This window comes from Camelina sativa, chromosome 14, assembly GCF_000633955.1.
Source record: "Camelina sativa cultivar DH55 chromosome 14, Cs, whole genome shotgun sequence".
Lineage (NCBI taxonomy): Eukaryota > Viridiplantae > Streptophyta > Magnoliopsida > Brassicales > Brassicaceae > Camelina > Camelina sativa.
The window spans coordinates 28606812-28624479 of record NC_025698.1 but is presented as its reverse complement, the minus strand read 5'-3'; the positions used below and the strand labels follow the sequence as shown (position 1 = coordinate 28624479).

The window sequence follows — 17668 nt, the reverse complement described above, 5'->3', positions numbered from 1 at the left end:
TGGCATGCAGACTTCGGTCTGATGAGGAGCCAATAAAAACTCAAAGTTTAGGCCTGTGAGTAAAAGGAGAGTCCAAAAGTCAAGAGCAGATAATGCCTGGAGCGTGAGTCTATCGCCTAGAGGTAACCTTCTGTAGATCGGCCGGAGCAGTGCGGGCCGTGGATACGGTTGCACGGGAGTCCTTGGCTGATGGTTGTTCGAGATTCGAGGACAAATCTAAATTGGTGGGGGAGAATTGTAACATCCGCGAAGCGAATCCCGGTTTAGGGATTGCATCGGTCGATGCACTATGTGCATCGGTCGATGCAAGGTTGTTTTCTGTGGACGAGTTTAAGTGAAACGCTGCGTTTTGGGCAAAGGAAAAGGGGAAAAACCCTTAAGTCGTTTCTTTTGTCTCATTAGTTGTTTTGGCCGCTTTTGAGAGAGAGAAAAGAGAGGAAGAGTGTTCTTGGTGTTCTTGGAGTTTTTCTGGAGATTTGAGGTTGTTCCTATAGAGATCTGTAGTTGGGATCGTTGTAGGAGCTTCCTTGGAGCGTTGTTTTGCTTTTTTGAGGTTCAGTTTCGTCTTGGCAAAGGTAAGTGCATGACCATGGCTTATCTAAGCTGGAGAAAACGCTGATTTGCTTGTTTTGTGTTGTTAGGCTTGTTAGATTGTTGTTTGGGACGTTGGGAAGCTTTCTTGTGGCTTGGGATCGAGTTTTGTGGTTGTAGGAACGAAGATCCGGCGAGAAGCTTCAGGGGAAAGCGATGCTCGGCATTGCATCGGTCGATGCACTCTGTGCGTCGGTCGATGCAGATGCGAGGACGGCACATAAAATCTAGGGTTTTCGTGCTATGTCGAGCATGCGTCGGTCGATGCAATGGGAGCATCGGTCGATGCAAGTTAGCCTTGCATCGGTTTATGCAGATCTTGCGTCGGTCGACGCAACCTCCAACTGGTGTCGGTCGATGCATTTTGGTATCGGTCGATGCTGAGTCCTGGTTTGTTATTGTTGATTGTTGATTGTTTATTGATGGTTAGAGATGTCTCTATTGCTTGTGTGTATAGCCCAGTAGATGGGAGGATTGCCTTACTAAGTGTTTATAAAATACTCATGCATTGCAATTTGTGTTTGTGATGCAGGTAAAGGCAAAGTGTGATCGTGGAATCAAGGCAATGAAGAGGAGGACGTTCTAGTGGTTCGCTTGGTTGTCTGGCTTCTGTTAGGTTGCTAGAGTTGAGTCCTAGAATGTTGCTTAGGATTGCTGGTTCTCTGGTTTATGCTGTTTGGATGATTAGTTTATGATTTGGAATTAATGTTGGAATATTGGTTATTAATTATTGGATTATTGATTGGATATTGATATCTGTGATTTCCGCTGTTGGTTGTGTTTGTGGTTAGGTGGCTAGTTGGTATGGGACCACTAGTTGTAGTTTATTTATTATTATTATATATTATTTAAAAAAAACGGTTCAGGTTGTTTCACTTTTGGTTTTTAGATTTGTGTCTTTGTGTTTAATTTTAATATGTATCCTCATTTTTTGGGGTTTGTTTCCCTCTTTTGGGCTAAAAACCGCGGGGATATTCAATAGTTCGTCGCTTTATGACCGTGGGGACATTCAGTAGTCCGTCACCTTATGACCGCGAGAATATCCAGTTGTCCATCGCCTCTTGTAATTTTAACTGTGTATTTTTGTTTGGTTCAATAATAAAATTCAAATGACAAAAAAAAGGATTTTTCTTAGGTTCCTAACTTTTTTAGTCTATCTATAATGCAGTAAAAGTTAAAATCTTGCTTTGTGAACTGTGCTTACCATGTTGTGTGTGTGTTATTTATTATTAACAAGATACTCTCTTTTGAATCTCTTATATACATATATGGATGTATTGAATCTTTTGATGGATACAGATTTTGGATACTGCTGGGCAAGAAAAGTTCCAGAGCTTGGGAGTCACGTTTTACAGAGGAGCGGTTGTTGAATCAGATGACCTTTAGGTCTACAAGACACTATGACGAACTAAAACGACGCCGTTTTAGTAAATTTCATTGTCACGTACATGTCTGATTCAATATGCTATATACAGGATATTGAAGTATAGGTATAAAAAAACGTTTGACAAATAGTTGGACTGTTGATTTTAACAGTTTTCACTATATTTTACAACAGATATGTCATAATAAACTGTCAAAACGGAAGTTACAAAGTTAAATTTAAAATAGAAAAACACTCTTAAACCATAAAGGCATAAACCATGTCTTGATTTTCTAAAACTAACATAATATTACATTATAAAGGCACAAAAGAAAAAAAAATAAGAATATTACATTGAAGGCAGAGAAAAATACAGTATTTTAGTTATAAGAAATGTAAAGAATAACCATCAAAAAAATATTGGGATCAACTTTCCTCTGCATTGGAAAAAATATTTGGATTGTATTTAAAATATATATATTCCAAGCTGAAATTTTAAAATTGGTGGAACTTGTGAGTGTTGGCTGGTTAATTTATTTAGTTAATAGAAAATAAATTAAAAACTCTCATATCTACTAGTCTTACTAATTTGATGTTTAACACCATATTTCCAAATAATCCAAAATTAGATTAAGACCCGTGCTCTAGCACGGATTGAAATTCATTTTATTTATATTATAATTTTTATATAAAATATAATTTATATGATTGTTTTAAAAGTTTTTTTGGATAAAATATCATGCTATAAAATCATATGCTAAATATGATGACTTGAAAAAGACATTTATTTTATAAGTTTTATATTGTTAATGATTCTAGAGAAGTACTCGTGCTATAACACTGGTTAAATTTTATTTTATACAATATTTTGTATATTTTTTATTATAAAATAAAATTTTAATATGTTATATTAGTTAATATAGAGTGTTAATACAAAACTTACAAAATATGTGTTTTTTTCAAGCCATCATATTTAGCATATGAATTTATTGCATAATATTTTATCCAAAAAAACTTTTAAAAACAATCATATAAATTATATTTTATTCTAAAATTATAATATAAATAAAAAGATTTCAACCCGTGCTCTAGCATGGATCCAATTTAGAGTGTTTATAGTTTCTAACTTTAATATCTAGTTTCAATATTTTAAAAATATTTCAAAATAAATTATTTAAAATTTATTATATTATATAAAGTTATAAAATTCAACAAAAAGAATGAAATTGAATTTAAATATTCAAATTTTGACCCGTTACTCAGTAAAGAATTCAATAGATATTATTTTGAAAGAATAATATTAATTAAACTTGAATATTTTATAGATCGAATCATTTATCTTTGTTTTTAAAAATTCAACTTATGGTATATCCGCAAATAAAACTAATTTTTAATTATAATAAATAATATAATAATTTATTTGTTTCACAAAATAGACTCATATATAAAACTGAGAGGTGAAGTATAATGATAATTAACAAATTAATATGTTAAGTTAGATATCAAAGAGTTTTATTTGATGAATAATTTAATAAAGGAAATTAATACACTAAGTTAGAAGATATCAAATGATTTTTAAGATTTTTGGAAACGATAAATCCAGACTATACAAATAATATAAAACTTAATCTATAACCTATTTGTAACCAATTTATTAAAATTATATAGTGTACAAAACAATGTTGTGTACTTCCGTTTTATTATATAGGGGATATATATTCCAAGCTGAAATTTTAAAATTCGTCGAACTTGTGAGTGTTGGCTGGTTAATTTATTTAGTTAATAGAAAATAAATTAAAAACCCTCATATCTACTAGTCCTACTAATTTGATGTTAACACCATATTCCAAATAATCCAAAACTAGATTAAGACTTGTGCTCTAGCACGGGTTGAAATTCATTTTATTTATATTATAATTTTTATATAAAATATAATTTATATGATTGTTTTAAAAGTTTTTTTGGATAAAATATCATGCAATAAAATCATATGCTAAATATGATGACTTGAAAAAGACACTTATTTTATAAGTTTTATATTGTTAATGATTCTAGAGAAGTACTCTTGCTATAACACTGGTTAAATTTTATTTTATTCAAGATTTTGTATATTTGTTATTTTAAAATAAAATTTTAATATGTTGTATTAGTTAATATAGAGTGTTAATACAAAACTTACAAAATATGTGTTTTTTTCAAGCCATCATAATTAGCATATGAAATTATTGCATAATATTTTATCCAAAAAAAACTTTTAAAAACAATCTATCAATTATATTTTATTCTGAAATAATAATATAAATAAAAAAGATTTCAACCCGTGCTCTAGCACGGATCCAATTTAGAGTTTTTATAGTTTCTAACTTTAATATCTAGTTTCAATATTTTAAAAATATTTCAAAATAAATTATTTAAAATTTATTATATTATATAAAGTTATAAAATTCAACAAAAAAGAATGAAATTGAATTTAAATATTCAAATTTTGACCCGTTCCTCAGTAAAGAATTTAATAGATATTATTTTGAAAGAATAATATTAATTAAACTTGAATATTTTATAGATCGAATCATTTATCTTTGTTTTTAAAAATTCAACTTATGGTATATCCAAAAATAAAACTATTTTTTAATTATAATAAATAATATAATAATTTATTTGTTTCACAAAATAGACTCATATATAAAACTAAGAGGTGAAATATAATGATAATTAACAAATTAATATGTTAAGTTAGATATCAAAGAATTTTATTTGATGAATAATTTAATAAAGGAAATTAATATACTAAGTTAGATGATATCAAATGATTTTTAAGATTTTTGGAAACAATAAATCCAGACTATACAAATAATATAAAACTTAATCTATAACCTATTTGTAACCAATTTATTAAAATTATATAGTCTACAAAACAATGTTGTGTACTTCCGTTTTATTATATAGGGGATATATATTCCAAGCTGAAATTTTAAAGTTGGTCGAACTTGTGAGTGTTGGCTGGTTAATTTATTTAGTTAATAGAAAATAAATTAAAAACCCTCATATCTACTAGTCCTAATAATTTGATGTTTAACACCATATTTCCAAATAATCCAAAACTAGATTAAGACTTGTGCTCTAGCACGGGTTGAAATTCATTTTATTTATATTATAATTTTTATATAAAATATAATTTATATGATTGTTTTAAAAGTTTTTTTGGATAAAATATCATGCAATAAAATCATATGCTAAATATGATGACTTGAAAAAGACACTTATTTTATAAGTTTTATATTGTTAATGATTCTAGAGAAGTACTCGTGCTATAACACTGGTTAAATTTTATTTTATACAAAATTTTGTATATTTTTTATTTTAAAAGAGAATTTTAATATGTTGTATTAGTTAATATAGAGTGTTAATACAAAACTTACAAAATACGTGTTTTTTTCAAGCCATCATATTTAGCATATGATTTTATTGCATAATGTTTTATCCAAATAAAACTTTTAAAAACAATCATATAAATTATATTTTATTCTAAAATTATAATATAAATAAAAAGGATTTCAACCGTGCTCTAGCACAGATCCAATTTAGAGTGTTTATAGTTTATAACTTTAATATCTAGTTTCAATATTTTAAAAATATTTCAAAATAAATTATTTAAAATTTATTATATGATATAAAATGATAAAATTCAATAAAAAGGAATGAAATTGAATTTAAATATTCAATATTTAATAGGTATTATTTTGAAAGAACAATATTAATTAAACTTGAATATTTTATAGATCGAATCATTTATCTTTGTTTTTAAAAATTCAACTTATGGTATATCCGGAAATAAAACTATTTTTAATTATAATAAATAATATAATAATTTATTTGTTTCACAAAATAGACTCATATACAAAACTGAGAGGTGAAGTATAATGATAATTAACAAATTAATATGTTAAGTTAGATATCAAAGAATTTTATTTGATGAATAATTTAATAAAGGAAATTAATATGGTAAGTTAGATGATATCAAATGATTTTTAAGATTTTTGGAAACAATAAATCCAGACTATACAAATAATATAAAACTTTATCTATAAGCTATTTGTAACCAATTTAATAAAATTATATAGTCTACAAAACAATGTTGTTTATTTCCGTTTTATTATATAGGGGATTAAAATATATATATATATATATATATATTATAAAGAGTTTTAATTATATAGTAATTTATATAAAAAATAAGAAAAAAATATATCGTAAAATTTTTAACATTTCAATAGATTTCTTTTGTCAAATTTAAAATTTATTTGATTTTAGTGATAGATTAGTTCTGAAAATGGAAAAAAAAAATGTAAGAAAGAGTTGTTTATTATTTTAATGGTGACAAAGAGAATTAAACACAGCAAAGAAGAAGAATCTCACTACTAGTGGTGGAACCTACCACATGTCCCTTTTTTCCTTCTTCTTCTTCCTCACCCTTTCTCAGTTCCTCCATGTGAAAAAAAAACCCTGAAACCAAAATCATAATCATCACCTTCTTCTTCTTCCCTATCTAATAATGTCATCGTCTCCGTCAAACAACAGCATCCCTTCCGTCCAATTTCCACCGGACCCGGTGTTTCCTTTCACCAATCCAAACACAACCACAACTCCGTCTCAGCCATCGATCATCGGACCTTTTTCGCCGCCTCCTTTAACGATTGAGTCATCAGACGACGGAAGATTGGGAAGAGCAGCATTAACTATACTAATCACTGGAGCAGTTTTTGGAGCTACGCTTGTTCTAATCGGAGTTTGTATCTTCGTTTGTTTCTGTAAAATAAAGAAGAAGAAGAAGATGAGAAGAGATGCTGAAGCTGCCATTAATGGAGGAGACTCACTAGATCCCAAAGGTATCTTTTAATTCTCATTAAAAAATCTAATCTTTTTTATATTTAATATTCGATTCCTCTGTTTCTTATTCAGGTAATAATTTTCAGCAATCGAACCATGAAAGTAGTTCATCAGAGATTGGACAGAACTTGTTTACATATGAAGATTTGTCTAAAGCAACTAGTGATTTCTCCGACAGTAACCTTATTGGACAAGGTGGGTTTGGTTATGTTCATAGAGGAGTTCTTGCTGATGGAACTGAGGTTGCTATTAAGCAGCTTAAAGCTGGGAGTGGACAAGGCGAACGCGAGTTTCAAGCTGAGATACAGACTATTAGCAGAGTTAATCACAGGCATCTTGTTTCTCTTCTTGGTTATTGTATTACTGGCTCTCAGAGACTGCTTGTTTATGAGTTTGTGCCTAACAAGACTCTCGAGTTTCATTTGCACGGTGATGAGCTCTTTTACTTGGTTTAATAGTTATGATTATATGGTTTGTGTGGGTTTTGTTTTAAGACTATGGTGATGTTTGTAGAGAAAGGGAGACCTGTAATGGAGTGGACAAAGAGGATGAAGATTGCTTTGGGTGCAGCTAAAGGATTGTCATACTTACATGAAGACTGTAAGTAATGTTCGAACTTGTTTCTGAAGTGTTTTTATTTATCTTTTGGTGTCAAAGAGATTCGGTTTGTTTCAGGTAAACCTAAAACAATACACCGGGATGTGAAGGCTGCAAATATTCTGATTGACCATAGCTATGAGGCAAAGGTACTTCAAAAACTAGTAAAGATTATATGTTTTCAAGTGAGCTACTTATAAGGTTGAACTTGATTCTTCATCAGTTAGCAGATTTTGGACTGGCCAGGTCTTCTTTAGACACTGATACTCATGTCTCCACTCGGATTATGGGAACATTCGGGTATGAAACGCTCTTTTCTCTACGTAATCATCAAATTATAGACAACTTATAACGCTCTCTTGAACTTCTTTTCTTATGGTTTTGATGCAGTTACTTGGCTCCTGAATATGCTTCTTCAGGGAAACTCACTGATAAATCAGATGTTTTCTCATTTGGAGTAGTGCTTCTCGAATTGATAACCGGGCGTCGACCTGTTGATAACTCGCAGCCTTTTGCAGATGATGATAGCATTGTTGATTGGGTTGGTAAATCTTGTTTTTACCTTCATTAGCACCAAACCCTCAACTTTTTAATAAGCTTCTAAATTTAACCCTCCATGCAATAGGCAAAACCTTTGATGATACAAGCTCTAAATGGTGGTAGCTTTGACGGTCTTGTTGACCCGAGATTAGAGGATGAGTTTGACATCAGCGAAATGACGAGAATGGTTGCTTGCGCTGCTGCTAGTGTCCGTCATTCAGCAAAACGCCGGCCAAAAATGAGCCAGGTACTACATCAAACTGAAACGTTTTTGCAACATTTTTCACCTCGAACTAGGATAAAAATCTTGTGGTGATTGCTCTTTGGACACACTTGCAGATAGTTCGAGCATTTGAAGGAAACATATCGATAGATGACCTTACAGAAGGATCTGCTCCAGGACACAGCACTATTTACAGCTTAGATGGGAGCTCAGATTATAGCTCAACACAATACAAAGAAGACTTGAAGAAATTCAAGAAAATGGCATATGAAAGCCAGACGTTTGGTAGTAGCGAATGCAGCGTTTTGACTAGCCACAACGGTCAGAACCCATCAGGCTCATCTAGCATCACCGAAGGCAACCGTACAACACAAGAGATCGAACCGGAGAAGAAAACGAACGAGACAATAACCTAAAAACAAAGGATTCTTCTTGGTAGTAGATTACTAAAAATAGTAAAGTGACTAAGCATTTTGGGGGTTAGGTTTATTTAGGTGTAAACACATTTATTATTCATAACACGCGAAAACTTTTAAATTCATGTGTGTGGCTCTAATCAAAACTGCCTGAATTTGCACGTGAATATTATTTTTTTTTAGTATGGTGTGAAGTGAACTGTGAAGATATTTTTATGATTCTTTATTATTTTTTGCCTTGATATATAATTTGAGTCTTCTCTATGATAGAGAACCATTTTTTAAAAAAGCATGATCATTTTATTTTGGGGTTATCCATGTAATTTTGAAGAAAAAAGAACACTAATGACTTTGTTAATTGTAAATGAAATCCCTTCATATATTTATACAAAAATATATACTTTTAGAAACATGGGGTGTAAGGAATCCTCTTTGTAATAAAATGTAACCACACAACATTGTTTTGTAGACTATATAATTTTAATAAGTTGGTTACAAATAGGTTATACATTAATTGATAGATTAATTAGTTATAAATATGTTGTACATAAAATCTTAAAGAGAATATTCTAAAGAATCATATCATCTAACTTACCATATTAATTTTCTTTATTAAATTATTCATCAAATAAAAAATTTTGATACCTAACTTAACAGATTAATTTGTTAATTATCATTATACTTCACCTCTCATTTATATATATAATTCTATTTTATGAAATAAATAAATTATCATATTATTTATTATAATTAGAAAAATAGTTTTATTTCCGGATATAACATAAGTTGAATTTTTAAAAACAAATATAAATTGTTTAATTTATAAAATATTTAAGTTTTAGTAATATTGTTCTTTAGAAATAATTAATATCTATTAAATTATTTTTTTTTATATAGTGATGATTTAATGAGGTGGAATGGTTCATTCTTGGGCTAACCCATACGTTGTTTGGCTGAAATTCTCCTTGATAAGCGAATTGGTCTTGTACGTGAAGGAAATGGCCAGAAAGTGAGGTTTCTAGATGATACTTGAAGCTAATCCGATGATGAAGTGATGTATCTCGGTCAAGGTCTCCAAAGTATGTATGTTGTTGATGAATATAAAATCCTAGCTCCTCCAAGTACTTGGTTAGCTCCATGACGCTCGCTCCGCTTCTCGTACCATCTCGTATACTATTTCTTGTGTCAGTCATCTCCAAATCAATATTGGTATTGATTCTTACATCATCCCCTTCCTCTTCTAGAGTTTTTTTTTTCTTTTTCTAATGAATGTAAAATTTTATGGGTCAATTTGCCCAATAACCAAAATCACAAATCAAATTAAATAAATAGCATATAATTTTTAAAATTTAGGAAAAGAGGATAAAATTACTATTTTAGTGTTTTGCTGGTAAAGGTAATTATGGAGGGTGGAGGTGGTCCGACGATCGGCAGTGGTGGTTCGGCGACCGGTAGCAGCGGTCCGGCAACCGGCGGTGGAGATCCGGTGACCGGCGGTGGAGGTCCGGATACCGGCGACCGGAAGTGGTGGTCCGGCGACCGGCGGTGATGGTCCGGCGACCGGCGGTGGTGGTCCGACGAAGGTGGCGATGGTCCGGAAAAGGTGGTGGTGGTAAGAAGGTGGAATGGCGATGGTATAGGGTGAGAGTGATTGTGATGGTAGGGGTAGGGGTAATATTGTATATAGTATAGTTTATATAGGCAATATAATAAGTATATGGTTACTGTAGTTAGATAATTGATTTTTGTTTTTTTCTTGGTTAGTTTTGCCAATTCCCCAAATTTTATTCATCAAAAAAACCGGTTCTTTACAACATATGTAACGTTTTTGAATCTAAACAAACTCTAATACATTGAAATTAAACCTTATGTTCTGGTGGAGAACCAGAGCACTAAGATATCTTCAAAATCTCGGTGCCCGGAGTTCAAAAGGAGAAGAAGTTTGTTCCGAATAGTTTTATCGATCCTTTGCCCTAGTCGCTCTACAGAGAGGGGATTCTCGCCATATTTACGGCTGTTACGCTCGAGCCATAGGGAGTATACCCTGACCTGAAATAAGTATCGCAGAAGGAGCAGAGAACTCTTGCTGATGGTTGAGTATGTAATGAGTAGCCTGAGTTCGTCTCAATCCGCTGTCGCGTGGGTGCCAAGTAAACCGTCAGAGAGCTTGCTCAAGACTTGATGAGAATACGGACATTGGAAAAAGATGTGGTTTCTTGTTTCCAGTGGTGTGTTGCAGAAAGAACATGAGGAATCAACACTAGCATTCCACTTCAGCAGACGATCTTCCGTCGAAAGTCTGTTAAGTTTTCCCAGCCACGTGATAAAAGCAAACTTTGGTGTAGATTTCGAGAACCAAACACCCTTCGCCCAAGTACATTCGGGTTTTGCTGTACGCAGTTAATTCCAGGTGTCCCTAGTTGAGAACTTAGGTTTGAAGCCTGATCGCCATTTCCAGAGGTGCATGTCAGCTGTGTGCGGCTGCTATTTATGTTTCGCATAAACAATTTCGGATTCCACCCTATTTAAAACATCCACTCTATGTCTTCTTGTCCTGTGGGTTAGCATAACTGATGCCACTGTCTCGTGTTTGGAGATGCCAGGATCGATACTGCCCATGTCATCTAAGAGATCGAATAAACTTCCCATTGAAGACCAGCTGTCATACCAAAAAGAAGTGGTTTCCCCATCTCTTATTTGTTTACAGTGGAACGTTTTTGCTAACTCTCGAAGCTTAAGTAGTTTACGCCACATCCAAGAACCCTGAGAGGGTGAGGCGATAACTTCCCAAAAAGAGTTGTTGCGGATCAGATAAGTGTGAACCCACTGCCCCCATAGAGATGTTATGGGGAGGAGGCGCCAAATGAGTTTAAGTCCACATATAGTATTCATCTCCTTTAATGGCCTTAAGCCTAATCCACCCTCACAGTAAGGCAGACAAACATCTAGCCAAGAGACTTTTGCATTATGAGTATGAGATCAGGGCCGCTCCAAAAGAAAGCAGAGCAGAGTTTCTCTATTTCTTTCATGCATTTACTTGGCAACCGGAAAGCAGAGGACCAAAAGTTGGTGATGCTCATGAGGACCGACTTGATAAGTTGTAATCTTCCTCCATAGATAAGTTGTAATCTTCCTTATAGAGGTTTTGTACTCAAAACTTTACCACATACACATAGATAAGTCAAGTTAGTCCATTAAAATGTATAAGAATTCATGAGCTTACATTGAGATTGATGAAGGGGTTGATCAATTTGTTAAGCATCTGGTGGTATTTCTTTAAATTGAATAGTGTCACTAACACTCTCATCAACTTTGTTAGCAACTTCGTTCAGCAATGGTGTTAGTTCTCCTTGATTGTATTGTACTTATTTGTAACGTAACAATGCAGATTTTGGAAAATTATTATGTAACGTATATACAATGTAGTTATTATACTATCTATATTGTATTTATAGTTGAATAATTCTTATATGCGTTTTTAAAGTTTGCTAGTTGTTTTTTGTAACTTAAACACAATGCTTAATGCATATTGTGGAGAAATGGAGATATAAATTTTGTTATTTAATTTTAATTTAATGAAAAATAGATTATATTAGAGATTATCATAATTTAATAGAAAATAGATTATATTGAAGATTATGTTTGCCAAATGTCACTTTCTAGTGCAAAGTTAAGAGTGGACCTTACTTATATTTTAAAAGTAAATTATACAATTTTTGTTATTTAATTTTGATTTAATGAAAAATAGATTATATTGAAGATTATATTTTAAAAATAGATTATATCTTTTTGTTATTTAATTTTATTTTAATGGAAAATATACTATATTGAAGACTAATAAAAAATAGATTACATTGGAGATTATGATTGCCAAATGTCACTTTCTAGTGCAAAGTTAAGGGTAAATCTTACTTATATTTTCAAAGTAGATTATATAATTTTTTGGAAAATAGATTATATTGAAGATTATAATTTAATGGAAAATAGATTATATTGATGATTATGTTTTGCCAAATGTCACTCTCTACTGCAAAGTTAAGAGTTAACCTTACTTTATTATATAAGATGTTTTATCCAAAAAAATATTTAAAAACAATCACATAATTTTTATTTTATATAAAAATTACAATATAAATAAATAAGCACGGATCTTAATCTAGTATTATTACTATATCAGTCAATGGTACTTCAAAAAAAAAATGAAAAAGTAAACATAATTAGACCCATTAGACCGACATAACATAATTAGACCCATTAGACCATTTCAAGATTTCTTTAGCATAAATACTAATTACTTTTGAATTTTTGTTTGTTATAGAATAAGATTAGTGAAGATGACTAAATAAAGGAAGGGTAGTGTAGGAAACAAAAAGATTTAAAATAGTGTACCATGCTGTTATTTAGCGAATATTGTTTTTATTTTCCTTTCTGCAATTTCGCTTTCTCTCAACCTGAATCACACGAAAGAAGAGAGGAGACAGTTTCTTCGGTCATAAGAAAAATCAAAATAAGCTCAAATTCCATCAATGTCTTCTCGCCGTAGAGTTCTTCTTAAGGTTATCATTCTTGGTGACAGCGGGTACACTTTTTTCAACATCTCTTCGATTCCTACATTTTTTTTTTTTTTTTACATAGATTTGATTTGTTCATTATTTTGATCCGTTGTTGTTTCTTGTGGCCAGAGTTGGGAAGACTTCGTTGATGAATCAGTATGTTTTCTAGATCTATATGTCTCTTTTTTACTTGTAATGTTTTTTTGATAAAATCTTTAATTTGTTTTGGATTGATTTGAGGTTTCGTGTTTTAGGTTTGTGAATCGCAAATTTAGTAATCAGTATAAAGCAACGATTGGAGCAGATTTTTTAACTAAAGAGGTTCAAATTGATGACAGAATCTTCACTTTACAGGTACAATCTGTGTTCTTATGTCTCTTTATTGTTTGTTTGAATGATTCAAACGTATTCTTGGAATATTCTGATTGGATCTTTCTTAGGTTTTAAACTTTTTGGGTTTCTAAAGCAGGCAAAAGTTAAAATCTTGCTTTGTGGGTGTTTCTTAGGAGAATGATACAAATATAGTATATGTTTTGAATCTTTTGATGTATACAGATTTGGGATACTGCTGGGCAAGAAAGATTCCAAAGTTTGGGAGTTGCGTTTTACAGAGGAGCGGATTGTTGTGTTCTTGTGTATGATGTCAATGTTATGAAGTCTTTTGATAATCTTAATAACTGGAGGGAAGAGTTCTTGATTCAGGTATAATAAACCTTCTTCTAACCATATTCGTTGATATAGAAGTTGGGAGTATCTAAGATGTTTCTTCGTCTTTACTGTGACATTGTGTAGGCAAGTCCTTCAGATCCTGAAAACTTCCCCTTTGTCGTGTTGGGGAACAAGACTGATGTTGATGGTGGCAAGAGCCGAGTGGTGAGTGAGATGTTATCTTGTTCATCCACATTTCATGAAATACCCTTGAGTATCTATAGAGTTTGGTTATGCTAAAAGTTGTTGCGTATTGTCAGGTTTCTGAGAAGAAGGCAAAGGCATGGTGTGCGTCTAAAGGAAACATTCCTTACTTTGAGACTTCTGCCAAAGAAGGGTTCAATGTGGATGCAGCTTTCGAATGCATAACCAAAAATGCTTTCAAGAATGAACCTGAAGAAGAACCGTAAGAACACACACTCACTTCTTTCTGCCAAATTTGCATCACTTCTTCATTCGTTAAAGTCTTATCTTGTAACTTTCTTTTCTGATATCTCGTCAGGTACCTTCCTGACACCATTGATGTTGCTGGAGGTCAGCAACAAAGATCAACAGGGTGTGAATGCTAAAATCCAGCATAAGTTTGTTGCAGAGTATACCTACATTTCGTTTTTCTTTGGCACATTTGATTTTGTACCATACAATATAACTTCTGGAAATGTAATTTCAATATTCATTGAGTTACAGATTGTAACGAATTGGGTTCCACACAATATCAAAATCAAAATCATGTAATGTGTTACAAAAATTATCATCTATAATCTTTCTGTCTCTTATGTCTGTATTTCCTCAAACTTGACTACAATTCATCTTTAGCAGCAGACCCATCCTTTGGTTTCAACTCTTCATTGATAAAAACAGCCATGTCCTTGGCGCTCAATTTCGTTGATAGCTTTAACTGCAGATCAAAACGGGTAAGTTACACTTTGTAGAAAGCTTATAACTGAGCATAAACAAAAGTAATGAAGTAGAAAAGGGATTGAGAGAAAGTGAGCTTTTTCAAAATGGTTCTTACTGGTTTCTCCTTTTCACCAGATTTGTATAGCAAGATCATCGGATATTCATCATCGACCTGTCATCAACGATCAATAAGATTAGCTCGCGCTTGTCAGTTTTGTTGCAGGGAAAGATTTTGATTCACCTGTAGTTTAGTATGCTCATTTGCAGATGCATCAATTCTTGCAAAAACAAGATTCTCAAAGCCTTTGAAATGCTTAGCCAATTTCTCGACTTGTTTGCTTAGTGCCTCACACTTCACACACCACGGTGTATGTACCTGTTTTAGTTTTTCCCCACAAGATCCATGTTTTCAATGTTGATGTCAATGTATAAATTGTTTGGTTTAGTAGAGAGGCTAATCAGGATTACTAACCTCAAGAAGAACATTCTCGTGGCTGTTCAACACCAACTCATCAAAAGCCTTTCCTACCACAGTCACTATACTTGCATTTTCCTGCAGATTTCACCAGGTTATTTAATCTTTAGCTTGTATATGTTCCAAGTCTCTTCAAACTCAATAATATAACCCAAAAAGAACATGAAAAGTCACACTCACATTATCTGGAAGTGGCTCTGACCTATAGTAACGTGAAACAGTTCCATGAGCAAGTCCTGAACAAAACTCCTAAATTGCAGATCGAGAAGAGGATCACATGAATCAGTTTCCACAGTATATGAATATTTGAAAGGAACAAGTCGAAAAGGCAAAACAAATTCGTACTTCTATATTGTTTGGTGTTGGATCTGATTCAAGCAAATACTTGGAGTTCAGGTTGTTATCAAAAGCAGCAACCTGTCGAAGAAAAATGTGGATTAATCACATCTGTTTGTAGCTTTATCATCAGTAGATCACTAAGTGTCAATCACGCAGACTGAAACAAGTATCTGAAACTTACAACAGTTTTATTTGCATCTTCTATTCCGAATAAGGTCAAGAACGGCATGGCAAGGTTCTCATTTGTTATATCGACATATATAAACATCAGCTGCAAGAATAAGAATAAGCAGTTAAAGATAAGATTCTAAAGACTAAATCTGTCTAATCTTTCAAAATTCAGTATCAGAGAATTACCTTCGATTTAAATTTTCTTGCAATGTCTTCAAGAGGCTGAGCAAGTTTCTGAAAATCATCAGCCTTGGAGAAGAGCATAACCTAACAAAGGATGCAAAAAAAGCAGAATTATTAAAACATAACCAAAAAGCAAACAACGGTACAACTAAAACTGGTAGCAGATACAAAATGAAATCACAAAAGCTTCTAACCTGAAGCTTAACAGGACTAGAGTAAACCCAAACAGTATTGGTATCAGTCAATTTTGTAATCAAAGGAAACTTGTTGCTGCCTAGAAACTCCAATATCTTCTCCATCTTGTAAGATCCATCTGCATTGCAGACTCGTGTTACCGCTTCTCAAGATATATATAGGAAGAAAAAAGATATGATAATAACAAGAGAGGTCTTCCAAATCAGCAGCAAGCTTACCATATACAGTATACCTTTCAGCCTCAGTTTTAACCATACCAATGAAGCCATTTTTGGTTTTAAGGTCAGGAAAGAGAAGTTTCGCAGCATCGCTATTGCTTGTTTCTACAAACTGGATTTCGTCATCTGATTTTGCAGCTTTAACGAATTCGTTATGTTCAGAACCCTACGCAAACACACAACACACATATCAACACTTACATTCCAAAACAAGCTACACAATTTCAAATGTACAGTTTCAGTATCCAAATACCTCAAGCTTCTCAAACAGACCAAGAACAAAAGTATGATACTTCTTCAAAAAACTCTGAGCTTCATCAACTGTATTAACTGTAATGATTGGTGCACCAGTCTTCTTTTGCACCCAGATGACTATATCCTCTCTGAAACATATCTCATAAACCTCAAAATCAGAACTTTTTCACTAAAGCCAGATTCGAACCTCAGACATAGAAAGTCACAACAAAGAAAGCTAAAATTGGGGATAACTTACGCAGAAGATCCGCCATTGTAAGTCTGAGAAGTGCCATTAACGAAGAGAAGAAGAGTTGGGAAGCCCCTAATCTCAAACTCAGACGCGATCTTGGAATACCTATCGCCATCGATCTTAGCCATCAAAATCGAACTACCAATCTCTTTCAAAGCCGTCGCAGCCTCGGCGAATCTCGGCATAAGCTCAGCGCTTCTCGCACACCAAGGCGCGTAACCTAGAACCATCACGAACTCGTTCCCATCGATCAATCGTTTGGCGTTGTCACCATTGAGTTCGAGTACGATCCTCTGAGCTTTACTCACTGTTTTGGCTTCAGATTGTTGCTCAGGTCGATGATCTTCTTGTAATTGCTCGTCTACTGCTAGAAGCTGTTCAAGATCGTCATCGGATCCGGATCCGGATCCGGGTTCGTTTGCTTCGACATTGGAGTCGGGTGATGAATACGCGACGATGATTACGAAACTGAGGAGTAAGAGGAGGATGAAGGTAAAGGTGGAGACTTTTGAAGTGGGTTTTGAAATTAACGACATTGGGATTTTGGGTTTTTCTTTTTCTTCGTCGGAATTTGAAGAGGGTTTGATCGGAGAAGAGAAGAGATCGTCGTCAAATGAAAAATAAAAAGCTTTAAAATCTCACCTGGTTTAACGGCGGGAGCCAAGAAGACTCCACATGTGTTATTGTAGGTGTTTGTTAGTCAAAACAAAATAAAGAAAAATAAAATATTTTGTTGCTTTTTTTGCAAAGAAATTGATAAAAGAAGATAGTGGAATTTTTTGACTAAGAATACTAATATATAACAGTTTAGACTTTAGTTAT

At 32.7% G+C, this 17668-nt stretch overlaps 3 protein-coding genes across 4 annotated transcripts; 2 read left to right on the top strand and 1 right to left on the bottom strand.

Moving 5' to 3' along the window:
* LOC104742732 (proline-rich receptor-like protein kinase PERK15) lies at window positions 6408–8841 on the top strand. 2 transcript variants are annotated; one of them, XM_010463764.2, is made up of 8 exons: window positions 6417–6840; window positions 6914–7270; window positions 7355–7441; window positions 7517–7587; window positions 7662–7738; window positions 7829–7979; window positions 8064–8225; window positions 8318–8841. In XM_010463764.2, exons 1-8 carry the CDS (start codon window positions 6507–6509, stop codon window positions 8615–8617), a joined length of 1539 nt encoding a protein of 512 aa, XP_010462066.1. In that variant the 5' UTR covers window positions 6417–6506; the 3' UTR covers window positions 8618–8841. The 2 variants fall into 2 exon arrangements, with proteins under 2 accessions (XP_019091854.1, XP_010462066.1); XM_019236309.1 differs by lacking the exon at window positions 8318–8841 and having other exon boundaries at window positions 6408–6840; window positions 7829–7983; window positions 8064–8218.
* LOC104742728 (ras-related protein RABG3d) lies at window positions 13020–14649 on the top strand. Its single transcript, XM_010463762.2, has 7 exons — window positions 13020–13196; window positions 13300–13326; window positions 13425–13524; window positions 13726–13872; window positions 13963–14043; window positions 14139–14284; window positions 14381–14649. The coding sequence occupies exons 1-7, from the start codon at window positions 13144–13146 to the stop codon at window positions 14445–14447; spliced, it is 621 nt and encodes a 206-aa protein (XP_010462064.1). The 5' UTR covers window positions 13020–13143; the 3' UTR covers window positions 14448–14649.
* Window positions 14525–17566, bottom strand: LOC104742729 (protein disulfide isomerase-like 1-5). Its single transcript, XM_010463763.2, has 12 exons — window positions 16853–17566; window positions 16613–16742; window positions 16360–16525; window positions 16141–16259; window positions 15950–16030; window positions 15774–15863; window positions 15599–15670; window positions 15434–15502; window positions 15251–15331; window positions 15020–15154; window positions 14894–14950; window positions 14525–14776 (listed from the first exon to the last, which is right to left on the bottom strand). Exons 1-12 carry the CDS (start codon window positions 17380–17382, stop codon window positions 14678–14680), a joined length of 1629 nt encoding a protein of 542 aa, XP_010462065.1. The 5' UTR covers window positions 17383–17566; the 3' UTR covers window positions 14525–14677.

Coding starts and splice junctions, on each gene's coding strand:
- LOC104742732 (XM_010463764.2), top strand. CDS start 6,507: ATGTCATCGTCTCCGTCAAACAACAGCATCCCTTCCGTCCAATTTCCA. Junction 6,841..6,913: donor AGACTCACTAGATCCCAAAG/GTATCTTTTAAT, acceptor TTTCTTATTCAG/GTAATAATTTTCAGCAATCG. Junction 7,442..7,516: donor GTCATACTTACATGAAGACT/GTAAGTAATGTT, acceptor GGTTTGTTTCAG/GTAAACCTAAAACAATACAC.
- LOC104742728 (XM_010463762.2), top strand. CDS start 13,144: ATGTCTTCTCGCCGTAGAGTTCTTCTTAAGGTTATCATTCTTGGTGAC. Junction 13,197..13,299: donor ATCATTCTTGGTGACAGCGG/GTACACTTTTTT, acceptor TCTTGTGGCCAG/AGTTGGGAAGACTTCGTTGA. Junction 13,873..13,962: donor GGGAAGAGTTCTTGATTCAG/GTATAATAAACC, acceptor GACATTGTGTAG/GCAAGTCCTTCAGATCCTGA.
- LOC104742729 (XM_010463763.2), bottom strand. CDS start 17,382: ATGTCGTTAATTTCAAAACCCACTTCAAAAGTCTCCACCTTTACCTTC. Junction 16,260..16,359: donor TGAAAGGTATACTGTATATG/GTAAGCTTGCTG, acceptor TCTGCAATGCAG/ATGGATCTTACAAGATGGAG. Junction 15,864..15,949: donor CAAGAAAATTTAAATCGAAG/GTAATTCTCTGA, acceptor TTATTCTTGCAG/CTGATGTTTATATATGTCGA.